This window comes from Pelobates fuscus, chromosome 8 (genome assembly GCF_036172605.1).
Source record: "Pelobates fuscus isolate aPelFus1 chromosome 8, aPelFus1.pri, whole genome shotgun sequence".
In the NCBI taxonomy this organism is placed as follows: Eukaryota; Metazoa; Chordata; class Amphibia; order Anura; family Pelobatidae; genus Pelobates; species Pelobates fuscus.
The window spans coordinates 3,637,874-3,650,428 of NC_086324.1; the positions used below are offsets into that span (position 1 = coordinate 3,637,874).

Consider the following 12,555-nt stretch of genomic DNA (forward strand, 5'->3'; position numbering starts at 1 on the left):
CCCCGTGTTGAGAAGTCTCTGTCCGGCTATGGCCCTTCTGAATTGATTTAACTGATTTTTGCAGAATTTCCTGCTACCTATTGTACAGTATGACTTCCTCTCCAGATTAGTAAATCCCAAGCTAATACCATGACAACCCATGTGCTGCTGCCAAGCAAGACAAAGATATCGGAATATGGCATCACTGGTAATCAGCGGTGTCCATAAATGTATCTCTCCCCAAATATTCCATAAATATTCACTTTATTTATATTGATGTTTCTACAAATCCAGACTAACTTAGTCTGTGCACGTTTTATTGATCCGAAATCATGTTTTATTGATCCGCATTCGTGTTTCGTTGATCCTGTTTCTTTCTACAGCAGCAGCTGGTTCCAGGACTGGCATTTACGGTGAATGTCTTCTTCTCTCCCGATGAATGGCGATATTACTATGACAGTGTCCGTGTTCACTGTAAGGTAAGACATGTAAGCTACAAGGATGGTTCATTGCCCTCAACTCGGCACTCAGAGCAATGTGATTACGTATGGGTGGTGAACTATGATGACAAGTTATAGGTTTATAAAAACAGGGAGGACGTTAAACCATTTTACAAATGTCTTTTATATCCCATTCCTATCTCTGACCCCGATGAGCTGTATGTATGAAGTTAGCCGGGTCTTTTACAAGCTTTTCGTTTCCTTTATTGTATGTCTTTTATATCCCATTCCTATCTCTGACCCCGATGAGCTGTATGTATGAAGTTAGCCGGGTCTTTTACAAGCTTTTCGTTTCCTTTATTGTATGTCTTTTATATCCCATTCCTATCTCTGACCCCGATGAGCTGTATGTATGAAGTTAGCCGGGTCTTTTACAAGCTTTTCGTTTCCTTTATTGTATGTCTTTTATATCCCATTCCTATCTCTGACCCCGATGAGCTGTATGTATGAAGTTAGCCGGGTCTTTTACAAGCTTTTCGTTTCCTTTATTGTATGTCTTTTATATCCCATTCCTATCTCTGATCCCGATGAGCTGTATGTATGAAGTTAGCCGGGTCTTTTACAAGCTTTTCGTTTCCTTTATTGTATGTCTTTTATATCCCATTCCTATCTCTGATCCCGATGAGCTGTATGTATGAAGTTAGCCGGGTCTTTTACAAGCTTTTCGTTTCCTTTATTGTATGTCTTTTATATCCGATTCCTATCTCTGACCCCGATGAGCTGTATGTATGAAGTTAGCCGGGTCTTTTACAAGCTTTTCGTTTCCTTTATTGTATGTCTTTTATATCCGATTCCTATCTCTGACCCCGATGAGCTGTATGTATGAAGTTAGCCGGGTCTTTTACAAGCTTTTCGTTTCCTTTATTGTATGTCTTTTATATCCCATTCCTATCTCTGACCCCGATGAGCTGTATGTATGAAGTTAGCCGGGTCTTTTACAAGCTTTTCGTTTCCTTTATTGTATGTCTTTTATATCCCATTCCTATCTCTGACCCCGATGAGCTGTATGTATGAAGTTAGCCGGGTCTTTTACAAGCTTTTCGTTTCCTTTATTGTATGTCTTTTATATCCCATTCCTATCTCTGACCCCGATGAGCTGTATGTATGAAGTTAGCCGGGTCTTTTACAAGTTTTTCGTTTCCTTTATTGTATGTCTTTTTGTTCCATACACACTATGAATGTGTGCTAAGTCTGAGGGTACCAAGTTGATCCCATTTGGAAATATCACCCCCATTCCATTACCCCTATATCACTGCCCCCGTGCCATTACCATTATCCCTGCATCACTGCCCGCTTCAACCTATCGTTCCTGTAAGTTTTTTTGTAATTGTCCCATTTATAGTTACATCCCCCTTCTCATAATATTGTAAAGCGCTATGGAATCTGTTGGCGCTATATATTTCAATGTTAATTAATAGAGACATTCTTTGCTTGTGTAAGGCTTGTTACCAACAAAAATATCCAATAATGACTTTTCTGTAACTTTGTGTTTTCAGGACAATGAGACACTGCTGGTCCCTCTACATGGTTACCCTGCCATGAACGACGTGCATTTTCCATCCACCATAAACTTCTCCAGTGTTCCACTTGGACAAAGGTGACTTCAAAATGTCCCCAGCTGTCACAGCATCAAATTGAATGACAAATATTGATTTTCTGCCTCTAGCTTTCATTGTACAGAGCTCTCTATCTCCTACATACAACTGGTATTTAAATGTACACACAGGTTAATTGCCTGGGCTGATGGGCTACAGGATGTATATAATGGAATCTTGGCCAGATAGTGACAAATGAAAGCTTTTAGCTCCTGTGTAAATAAACGCTCCCCTCTGTCCTCACCAGGAGATAGCACAGGATAATATATCCATTCTTTTTGTTTTTCTCACATTCATTGAAGAAAGATAATGTAAACAGAGTGAGGCTCAGTACGTTTGTGGTGAAGAGTTTATTTTACTTGTGTTAAACGTCTCCAAAGTACCTGCAGCCCTTCAGATTAAGCATGTGCGCCCCAGGACTGTGCAGTGTAATAAGAAGCATTCCAAGGTTCTGACAGAATGAATGGGATTATGGGAGGTGATAGATGTGATGGGAAATACTGTGAAAGTGCAATGCCGGATTAATCCCCCCAATAAACAGAACACAATGTTTGCTTTATCCAGAATACACACAGAAAGCCTGTTTATAAAAGTGGGGATGAATTTCCTGAAAATGTTGCCAAGGCTAATGTTACAGTAAAAAAAGAATCTAATGAAAGTTGATACAGGACAGATCTGTCCAAAGCATCAATTCTCCTCATTTATTAACATGTCTCAAACTAGATCTGTCACAGCCGTAGACCTGTTTATAGCACTGAGAGCAGTACAATCCCAGAGTAGAGGGTATCAAGAGCAATATTAGCCCAGCGAGGGGCATTAAGAGCAAAAATGGCTAGGGGTATTGGGAGCAGTATAGGGAGGGGTATTGGGAGCAGTAAGAGGGAGGGGTATTGGGAGCAGTATAGGGAGGGGTATTGGGAGCAGTAAGAGGTAGGGATATTGGGAGCAGTATAGGGAGGGGTATTGAGAGCAGTCAGAGGGGTATTGGGAGAAGTAAGAGGGAGAAGTAAGAGTATTGGGAGCAGTATAGGGAGGGGTATTGGGAGCAGTAAGAGAGAGGGGTTTTGGGATCAGTAAGAGTTAGGGGTATTGGGAGCAGTAAGAGGGAGGGGTATTGGGAGCAGTATAGGGAGGGGTATTGGGAGCAGTAAGAGGGAGGGGTATTGGGAGCAGTAAGAGGTAGGGGTATTGGGAGCAGTATAGGGAGGGGTATTGAGAGCAGTCAGAGGGGTATTGGGAGAAGTAAGAGGGAGAAGTAAGAGTATTGGGAGCAGTATAGGGAGGGGTATTGGGAGCAGTAAGAAAGAGGGGTATTGGGAGCAGTATAGGGAGGGGTATTGAGAGCAGTATAGGGAGGGGTATTGAGAGCAGTATAGGGAGGGGTATTGGGAGCAGTAAGAGGGAGGGGTATTGGGAGCAGTATAGGGAGGGGTATTGAGAGCAGTAAGAGGGAGGGGTATTGGGAGCAGTATAGGGAGGGGTATTGAGAGCAGTATAGGGAGGGGTATTGGGAGCAGTAAGAGGGAGGGGTATTGAGAGCAGTATAGGGAGGGGTATTGAGAGCAGTATAGGGAGGGGTATTGAGAGCAGTATAGGGAGGGGTTTTGGGAGCAGTAAGAGGGAGGGGTATTGGGAGCAGTATAGGGAGGGGTATTGGGAGCAGTAAGAGGGAGGGGTATTGAGAGCAGGATAGGGAGGGGTATTGAGAGCAGTATAGGGAGGGGTATTGAGAGCAGGATAGGGAGGGGTATTGAGAGCAGTATAGGGAGGGGTATTGAGAGCAGGATAGGGAGGGGTATTGAGAGCAGTATAGGGAGGGGTATTGAGAGCAGGATAGGGAGGGGTATTGAGAGCAGGATAGGGAGGGGTATTTAGAGCAGTATAGGGAGGGGTATTGAGAGCAGGATAGGGAGGGGTGTTGGGAGCAGTAAGAGGGGTATTGAGAGCAGTATAGGGAGGGATATTGGGAGCAGTAAAAGAGAGGGGTATTGAGAGCAGTATAGGGAGGGGTATTGAGAGCAGTATAGGGAGGGGTATTGAGAGCAGGATAGGGAGGGGTATTGAGAGCAGGATAGGGAGGGGTATTGAGAGCAGTATAGGGAGGGGTATTGAGAGCAGGATAGGGAGGGGTGTTGGGAGCAGTAAGAGGGGTATTGGGAGCAGTATAGGGAGGGGTATTGAGAGCAGGATAGGGAGGGGTATTGAGAGCAGGATAGGGAGGGGTATTGAGAGCAGGATAGGGAGGGGTGTTGGGAGCAGTAAGAGGGAGGGGTATTGGGAGCAGTATAGGGAGGGGTATTGGGAGCAGGATAGGGAGGGGTATTGAGAGCAGGATATGGAGGGGTATTGAGAGCAGTATAGGGAGGGGTATTGAGAGCAGTATAGGGAGAGGTATTGAGAGCAGTATAGGGAGGGGTATTGGGAGCAGTAAGAGGGAGGGGTATTGGGAGCAGTATAGGGAGGGGTATTGGGAGCAGTAAGAGGTAGGGATATTGGGAGCAGTATAGGGAGGGGTATTGAGAGCAGTCAGAGGGGTATTGGGAGAAGTAAGAGGGAGAAGTAAGAGTATTGGGAGCAGTATAGGGAGGGGTATTGGGAGCAGTAAGAGAGAGGGGTTTTGGGAGCAGTAAGAGGGAGGGGTATTGGGAGCAGTATAGGGAGGGGTATTGGGAGCAGTAAGAGGGAGGGGTATTGGGAGCAGTATAGGGAGGGGTATTGGGAGCAATATAGGGAGGGGTATTGGGAGCAGTAAGAGGGAGGGGTATTGGGAGCAGTAAGAGGTAGGGGTATTGGGAGCAGTATAGGGAGGGGTATTGAGAGCAGTCAGAGGGGTATTGGGAGAAGTAAGAGGGAGAAGTAAGAGTATTGGGAGCAGTATAGGGAGGGGTATTGGGAGCAGTAAGAAAGAGGGGTATTGGGAGCAGTATAGGGAGGGGTATTGAGAGCAGTATAGGGAGGGGTATTGAGAGCAGTATAGGGAGGGGTATTGGGAGCAGTAAGAGGGAGGGGTATTGGGAGCAGTATAGGGAGGGGTATTGAGAGCAGTAAGAGGGAGGGGTATTGGGAGCAGTATAGGGAGGGGTATTGAGAGCAGTATAGGGAGGGGTATTGGGAGCAGTAAGAGGGAGGGGTATTGAGAGCAGTATAGGGAGGGGTATTGAGAGCAGTATAGGGAGGGGTATTGAGAGCAGTATAGGGAGGGGTTTTGGGAGCAGTAAGAGGGAGGGGTATTGGGAGCAGTATAGGGAGGGGTATTGGGAGCAGTAAGAGGGAGGGGTATTGAGAGCAGGATAGGGAGGGGTATTGAGAGCAGTATAGGGAGGGGTATTGAGAGCAGGATAGGGAGGGGTATTGAGAGCAGTATAGGGAGGGGTATTGAGAGCAGGATAGGGAGGGGTATTGAGAGCAGTATAGGGAGGGGTATTGAGAGCAGGATAGGGAGGGGTATTGAGAGCAGGATAGGGAGGGGTATTGAGAGCAGGATAGGGAGGGGTATTGAGAGCAGTATAGGGAGGGGTATTGAGAGCAGGATAGGGAGGGGTGTTGGGAGCAGTAAGAGGGGTATTGGGAGCAGTATACGGAGGGGTATTGAGAGCAGGATAGGGAGGGGTATTGAGAGCAGGATAGGGAGGGGTATTGAGAGCAGGATAGGGAGGGGTGTTGGGAGCAGTAAGAGGGAGGGGTATTGGGAGCAGTATAGGGAGGGGTATTGGGAGCAGGATAGGGAGGGGTATTGAGAGCAGGATATGGAGGGGTATTGAGAGCAGGATAGGGAGGGGTATTGAGAGCAGGATAGGGAGGGGTGTTGGGAGCAGTAAGAGGGAGGGGTATTGGGAGCAGGATAGGGAGGGGTATTGAGAGCAGGATAGGGAGGGGTATTGAGAGCAGGATAGGGAGGGGTATTGAGAGCAGTATAGGGAGGGGTATTGGGAGCAGTATAGGGAGGGGTATTGAGAGCAGGATAGGGAGGGGTATTGAGAGCAGGATAGGGAGGGGTATTGGGAGCAGTATAGGGAGGGGTATTGAGAGCAGGATAGGGAGGGGTATTGAGAGCAGGATAGGCAGGGGTATTGAGAGCTGTATAGGGAGCGGTATTGAGAGCAGGATAGGGAGGGGTATTGAGAGCAGGATAGGGAGGGGTATTGAGAGCTGTATAGGGAGGGGTATTGAGAGCTGTATAGGGAGGGGTATTGGGAGCAGTATAGGGAGGGGTATTGGGAGCAGTATAGGGAGGGGTATTGAGAGCAGGATAAGGAGGGGTATTGAGAGCAGGATAGGGAGGGGTATTGGGAGCAGTATAGGGAGGGGTATTGAGAGCAGGATAGGGAGGGGTATTGAGAGCAGGATAGGGAGGGGTATTGAGAGCTGTATAGGGAGGGGTATTGAGAGCAGGATAGGGAGGGGTATTGAGAGCAGTATAGGGAGGGGTATTGAGAGCAGGATAGGGAGGGGTGTTGGGAGCAGTAAGAGGGGTATTGGGAGCAGTATAGGGAGGGATATTGGGAGCAGTAAAAGAGAGGGGTATTGCAGGAAGTTCAGCTCTTGTCAGCTTACTTTTTCCATTTACACACAGAGCTATATGACTGCATGATACAAAAAAAAGGATGATAATAATAATAATTAGTTTTAATTAGGTTTGTGCAAATGGTTTCTATCTGCCAGAGAGAGCGACTTAAACACATGTTTTATTATGATTTATTTGGTTTTTGGCTTCTGTTATTTGGATTATACTTTTCTATTGAAACTATAGTGATAAGCACTGCAAACACAGACAGAATCGTTTACCAAAAAACATCAGATCCTTAGTACATAGTAATGAAATGATTAGCACGTTTTGACAGCAGTTTAGATCCTGGAAGATTGCAGGAGCGAACATTGTGTATTTCCTTAGTGTTACATTAACATTCATTTGCTCTTTACCCAGCAAGAAACACGTTATCCCCCTGCGATGCAGCTGCCCCATCGATTTCGAGTTCCGCATTGTTTGGACACAATTTACAGAAGCATTCAGCGTCTCTCCGAAATCCGGTATGTTCATTCACACTAGAACTCTTTCATACAAGATACACTAAATGAATCCCAGAGGACTGAAAGAAATGTTCAATGTGAGAGAAAATGTTTTAAAAAGGACAAAATATTCCTTCAGTTATGCTGCAAATCTCTCTTTCACACGGTTCTTCATCAAAATTAGAACTACTGCCAATTGAGAATGAATTTCTAAATTTAGGGCGAAATGGCTTTCTTCAATTCAATTTTGTTTTCAGTATGAGTATTTAGGCCTTAAATTTGAAATTCACTTAGAATTTCCAGCAATTCTCTTTTTAGGGAATAACCATATATATGTTTGACCGGTATGGGAGCACGTTGTGTTTTCATACATTCTAGGCCTAACAAAAAGGACTTTTATATCAGAAAAATATTAAAGATTCCAGATAGTGCTCGTGACGGACCGCCTGGCACCCTGACTGGGTGCCTCCGCCAATCGATGCTCCCTAGTACCTCCGAGAACTTCCAAGTACTCGACCAGACACCATCAGCACAGGGTCTCGCTGTTCTCCACCCACCCTGGACCCAAGTCAGGGATCCAGCTTTCAGTGGGTTCAGTGGGTCTCCTACTCCAGAGAGTATAGCAGGATAGCTCTTAAAATAGCTAGTGGTATAGCTGGTATGGCTGTTCCCTACAATCACCAGACAAGGCTCTGTATTGAGGGTGAAGTTGAACTGTTTAATGGCATCCACAACTGGCTTTTTATGCAAGTCCCCATGCAAGAGGTTTTCCATAACATATTGCAGGGGCATTCCCCACTGGACCTGAGAGGGGACTGGGACAAAGTACACACTGTAATTACATTGGCTCTCTGGTCCAGGACACTCCCACACAAAATAGGATAATCCCTCCCCTGTGCATGGGAGATAATTGAGACAGGAACTGTACTAAACTCAATTATCTCCAGGCACAGCAAACATATTTTACAAGAACCCTAAAGTACCCTCAAAACACATGGAAACAACACAAAAGTCATATCCCCTAATAGCCCCGATCTGGGGGGCCAACATATCCAAAAATCACCCAGATCGCTTCCGGGGTTCGGGATTTCCATGGAAGTCATAATTTTGACCAACTGTGCACATGGTCCTATGTCCAAAACAGTTCCAGGGAATCAGGGCTAACGGTTGGTCTCTCTTTCTGGAGTACAAAAGTACATAAATCACATACGTTCTTAAAGGGCCCGTAGTCTTTTGGCAGAAGGCTGGCAAGCAGGCCCCTCCTAGAACACGTGGTAGTGGCATTTCTGCCACAGTGCTGTGTAATCAATGATTGTATAAAGAGCTCCCAAAACATGAGCTGTATTAATAAAGATATGTTACTGATTGTAAATGATATCAGTTTGAAAAAGAGTAGGTTAACTGTGGAAATAAATGTAAGATTGTATATAACACAATATGTTCTGTATAAGCTCTCATTTGGTATGGTGCAGTGAAAATACACCATGAAACATAACATAATAATAATCCGAAAGAATAAGCAACAAAATACACCACGAAACATAACATAATAATAATCCGATAGAATAAGCAACAAAATACACCACGAAACATAACGTAATAATAATCCGATAGAATAAGCAACAAAATACACCATGAAACATAACATAATAATAATCCGATAGAATAAGCAACAAAATACACCATGAAACATAACATAATAATAATCCGATAGAAAAAGCAACAAAATACACCATGAAACATAACATAATAATAATCCGATAGAATAAGCAACAAAATACACCATGAAACATAACATAATAATAATCCGATAGAAAAAGCAACAAAATACACCATGAAACATAACATAATAATAATCCGATAGAATAAGCAACAAAATACACCATGAAATATAACATAATAATAATGGGATAGAATAAGCAACAAAATACACCATGAAACATAACATAATAATAATAATCCGATAGAATAAGCAACAAAATACACCATGAAACATAACATAATAATAATTCGATAGAATAAGCAACAAAATACACCATGAAACATAACATAATAATAATCCGATAGAATAAGCAACAAAATACACCATGAAACATAACATAATAATAATCCGATAGAATAAGCAACAAAATACACCATGAAACATAACATAATAATAATCCGATAGAATAAGCAACAAAATACACCATGAAATATAACATAATAATAATCCGATAGAATAAGCAACAAAATACACCATGAAACATAACATAATAATAATTCGATAGAATAAGCAACAAAATACACCATGAAACATAACATAATAATAATAATTCGATAGAATAAGCAACAAAATACACCATGAAACATAACATAATAATAATCCGATAGAATAAGCAACAAAATACACCATGAAATATAACATAATAATAATCCGATAGAATAAGCAACAAAATACACCATGAACCATAACATAATAATAATTCGATAGAATAAGCAACAAAATACACCATGAAACATAACATAATAATAATTCGATAGAATAAGCAACAAAATACACCATGAAACATAACATAATAATAATCCGATAGAATAAGCAACAAAATACACCATGAAATATAACATAATAATAATCCGATAGAATAAGCAACAAAATACACCATGAAACATAACTGTGACGGAGCTCCCTGTACCACTGGCTGGGTACCTCCGCCAGGGACCGCTCCCTAGCTGGAAAAGGGGGGCAAACCGCAGCACTTCTGCCCACAGTCGCCGTGGCTTGACTGGGATCCTGGAACCACTACCTCCTGGAGCCGAATGGGGAACTCGCTCTAGACACCCCCAGGCACAAGGACTTTCCCCGTTGAATCCTCCACACTGGAACAGTGATTAGTGATTAGCCCTTTCCCCTTCCAGTAACCAGACCACACATAGTTCTGGGAGTACTGTCACGTCCTGATCTGTTCTGTGGAGATATCTGGCCTTGGCTTCTGGTATTCAGTACTCTTTTTGCTATTCTTGTTTGGTTTTCTATTCTATGTCTGGTTTTCTTTATGCTGGGTTTCTGGGTTCATTCCTATAATCCACCCCTGGATTTCCCAGTCTCTTGGATTCATTTAAATGTTTGTGTTATGGTGACACACCCGTTTGTTTTCAGTCATTCATTATGTGTCAGAGTTCCTGCAGGCAGCTGCTCAAAGCTTCTGCCCTTTCTTGCAGGTAAGTGCTATATATGTGTTCTTAATCTGTGGTTGTTTTAGCATACTTTAGGCAGTGTAGGACCTGCCAGATATGGGGTACATTGGTGTTGTTGGCAGGCTTATGCAATGTATGATCATATAGTGTGACTAAATCCCCATGATTTCCATATGTAGTACTTAGTTATTTCTCCTCTTGTTTTGCCTATCTTATCTTGTCTTGTTTTAGTTTGTATACCCAGTCCATGTATAGTCCTGTCCAGTCATGCCCATGTTATGTTCATGTTTTCCTCATGTCTTGTGTATATGTTCTGGGTTTAGCTTACTATCTTTCTCTGGTTCTGGGTTCTACTAGTTCTGTCTTGTTTTCATGTTTGGTGCCTATCTCTAGTCTTGCCTTGTTTCTAGTACTGGATACAATCTTGCTGCAGAGCCTCCCTATTCAGCTCCTGGGAGGTCTGCTAATTTCCATGCTCCTAGTTCCTGGTATCCGCTTAAGCTGATTCAGGGTCTTGGTATGTGGCTGCACAAACGCTGGTGCTCAACCCTGCACCAGACCCTGCTAATCCACCTCCACACTGTGACTCCTACTCTGAACATCAGGCATACTGGGTCCCGGTCCTGCACCGCCGCCCGGACAGTGTCTGGGTCCCGGGCATCGAACCGACACCCTGACAAGTACAAGCTAGACTACCTTTAATCTGGCCAGATGTCCTGCTTTTATACATTTCTGAACACAGACAAGCATGCCCATGATACACCCACATAAAACTGTACAAAAAAACACACATTTCACTAACACCCCAAAAGTACCTTACATTACATTGAAAATTACATCCCCTGATAGCCCTGATCTGGGTGACCAACATATCCAAAAATCACCCAGATCGGTTTAGGGGTTCGGGAATTTCCTGGAAGTCTTAATTTGACCGACCGTACACGAGGCTTCTGCCCAAAATAGTTCCATAAGATCAGGACTAGCGGTTGGTCTAGTTCGGTAGTTTAAAACTGAACAAACTACCGAACATAGTCAATATTCTTACCCTGGAGCTTGTTTCCCTTGTTCGTGGGAACGTTTCCACCGAACAGTGTCCTCCTAAGTGTTGTAGAACCGAATGCAGGGGATGCTGGAAGTCCAGCGGTGTTCAGGAGTTTCTGTGTCCATTTTCAGTTCCAGGAACTCAACGACCAAACAAGATTGCGTTCACCCAGACGAGCACTTAGAACACTGTGGTGGAAATTACTACAAAGTAGCAATTAGGCTTAACAAGCTCCCGAGTGGTCTCCGGTTCGTGCAGCTGTTCGGTTTCCGAACCATATAGTCCAAATACACGACCGGAGACTTTTACAGTGCATATTACAGGGCCCATATTCTGTAGGCAGGAGGCTGGCAAGCAGACTCCTCCAGGAGCTCGTGGCAAACTCACGTGGACAGGGGAGTTTGTCACCATAACATACTAATAATCTGCATTTGACAGGGTTGGATGTGGTTTCATGTTCGCTACTTTAAACCAGTTTGGAATCACTGGATCAGTTTCACAAGCCGTATCCGCTCTCTACAGCTCTCCATCAGCTAAGGTAACAGGCTCAGGATTCACCATCACAAAACTTCCGTATCAAAAATGGGACTAGACAAGGGTGCCCTCTTTCCCCTTTACTGTATATAATGGTGTTAGAACCCTTAGCGATTTTAATAAGACAAAACAAAAAAATCGAATTTGCTAGCACAGACCAAATTATTATTTACGCAGCTGATATCTTACTAACATTAGAATAACCAAACATCTCGGTCCCAGAACTACTGAAGGACATAAACAACTATTCTAAAGTCTCAGGATACAAAATAAACTTAGAGAAATCAACATTTATAGCTAAAAATATGAACAAAAGGATAATTACATTTCTCGTACAAGTTATGGGCTCCCCAAAAACAGCGACAGGCTAAAATATTTGGGTATCACTATAACTTCAAACCTAAAAGATTTAATAGAAGCCAATTTCCTACCCCTACTAAAAAAAACTAATACAAACTTTAGGGACTGGAAAGGCATGGGCTTTTCATGGTTGGGCAGGATTAACATCCTAAAAGTATATATTTTGCCAAAATGGCTGTACTTGTGGAGAATGATTCCTATTAACTTACCAGAAAAGTGGCTGTCCCTACTACACTCCTTCTTTGTTAAATTTATTGGGGAAGGGGGAGGGGTAGGAAACCAAGAGTTAAAATGAAAGTTTTGGCCAGATTAAAGGAGGACGGAGGCTTGGGGTGTCCAGACGTTTTGCAATGTTATCAGGCTA

At 43.4% G+C, this 12,555-nt stretch overlaps 1 protein-coding gene across 5 annotated transcripts in view; it reads left to right on the forward strand.

Annotated features, from left to right (window-relative positions):
- CFAP221 (cilia and flagella associated protein 221) overlaps nucleotides 1-12,555 on the forward strand; it is a 128,165-nt gene that overhangs the window by 14,367 nt on the left and 101,243 nt on the right. For 4 of the 5 annotated variants that reach the window (XR_010085185.1, XM_063429150.1, XM_063429152.1 and 1 more), the window contains exons 5-7: nucleotides 363-458; nucleotides 1,976-2,076; nucleotides 6,999-7,102. Coding sequence is in view for 4 of the 5 variants with exons in the window: in XM_063429150.1 (XP_063285220.1) it covers nucleotides 363-458; nucleotides 1,976-2,076; nucleotides 6,999-7,102 (301 nt within the window). In the remaining variant the exon portion in view is untranslated. The remainder of the gene's footprint in view (nucleotides 1-362; nucleotides 459-1,975; nucleotides 2,077-6,998; nucleotides 7,103-12,555) is intronic. The other variant, XM_063429153.1, reaches the window with a different exon arrangement.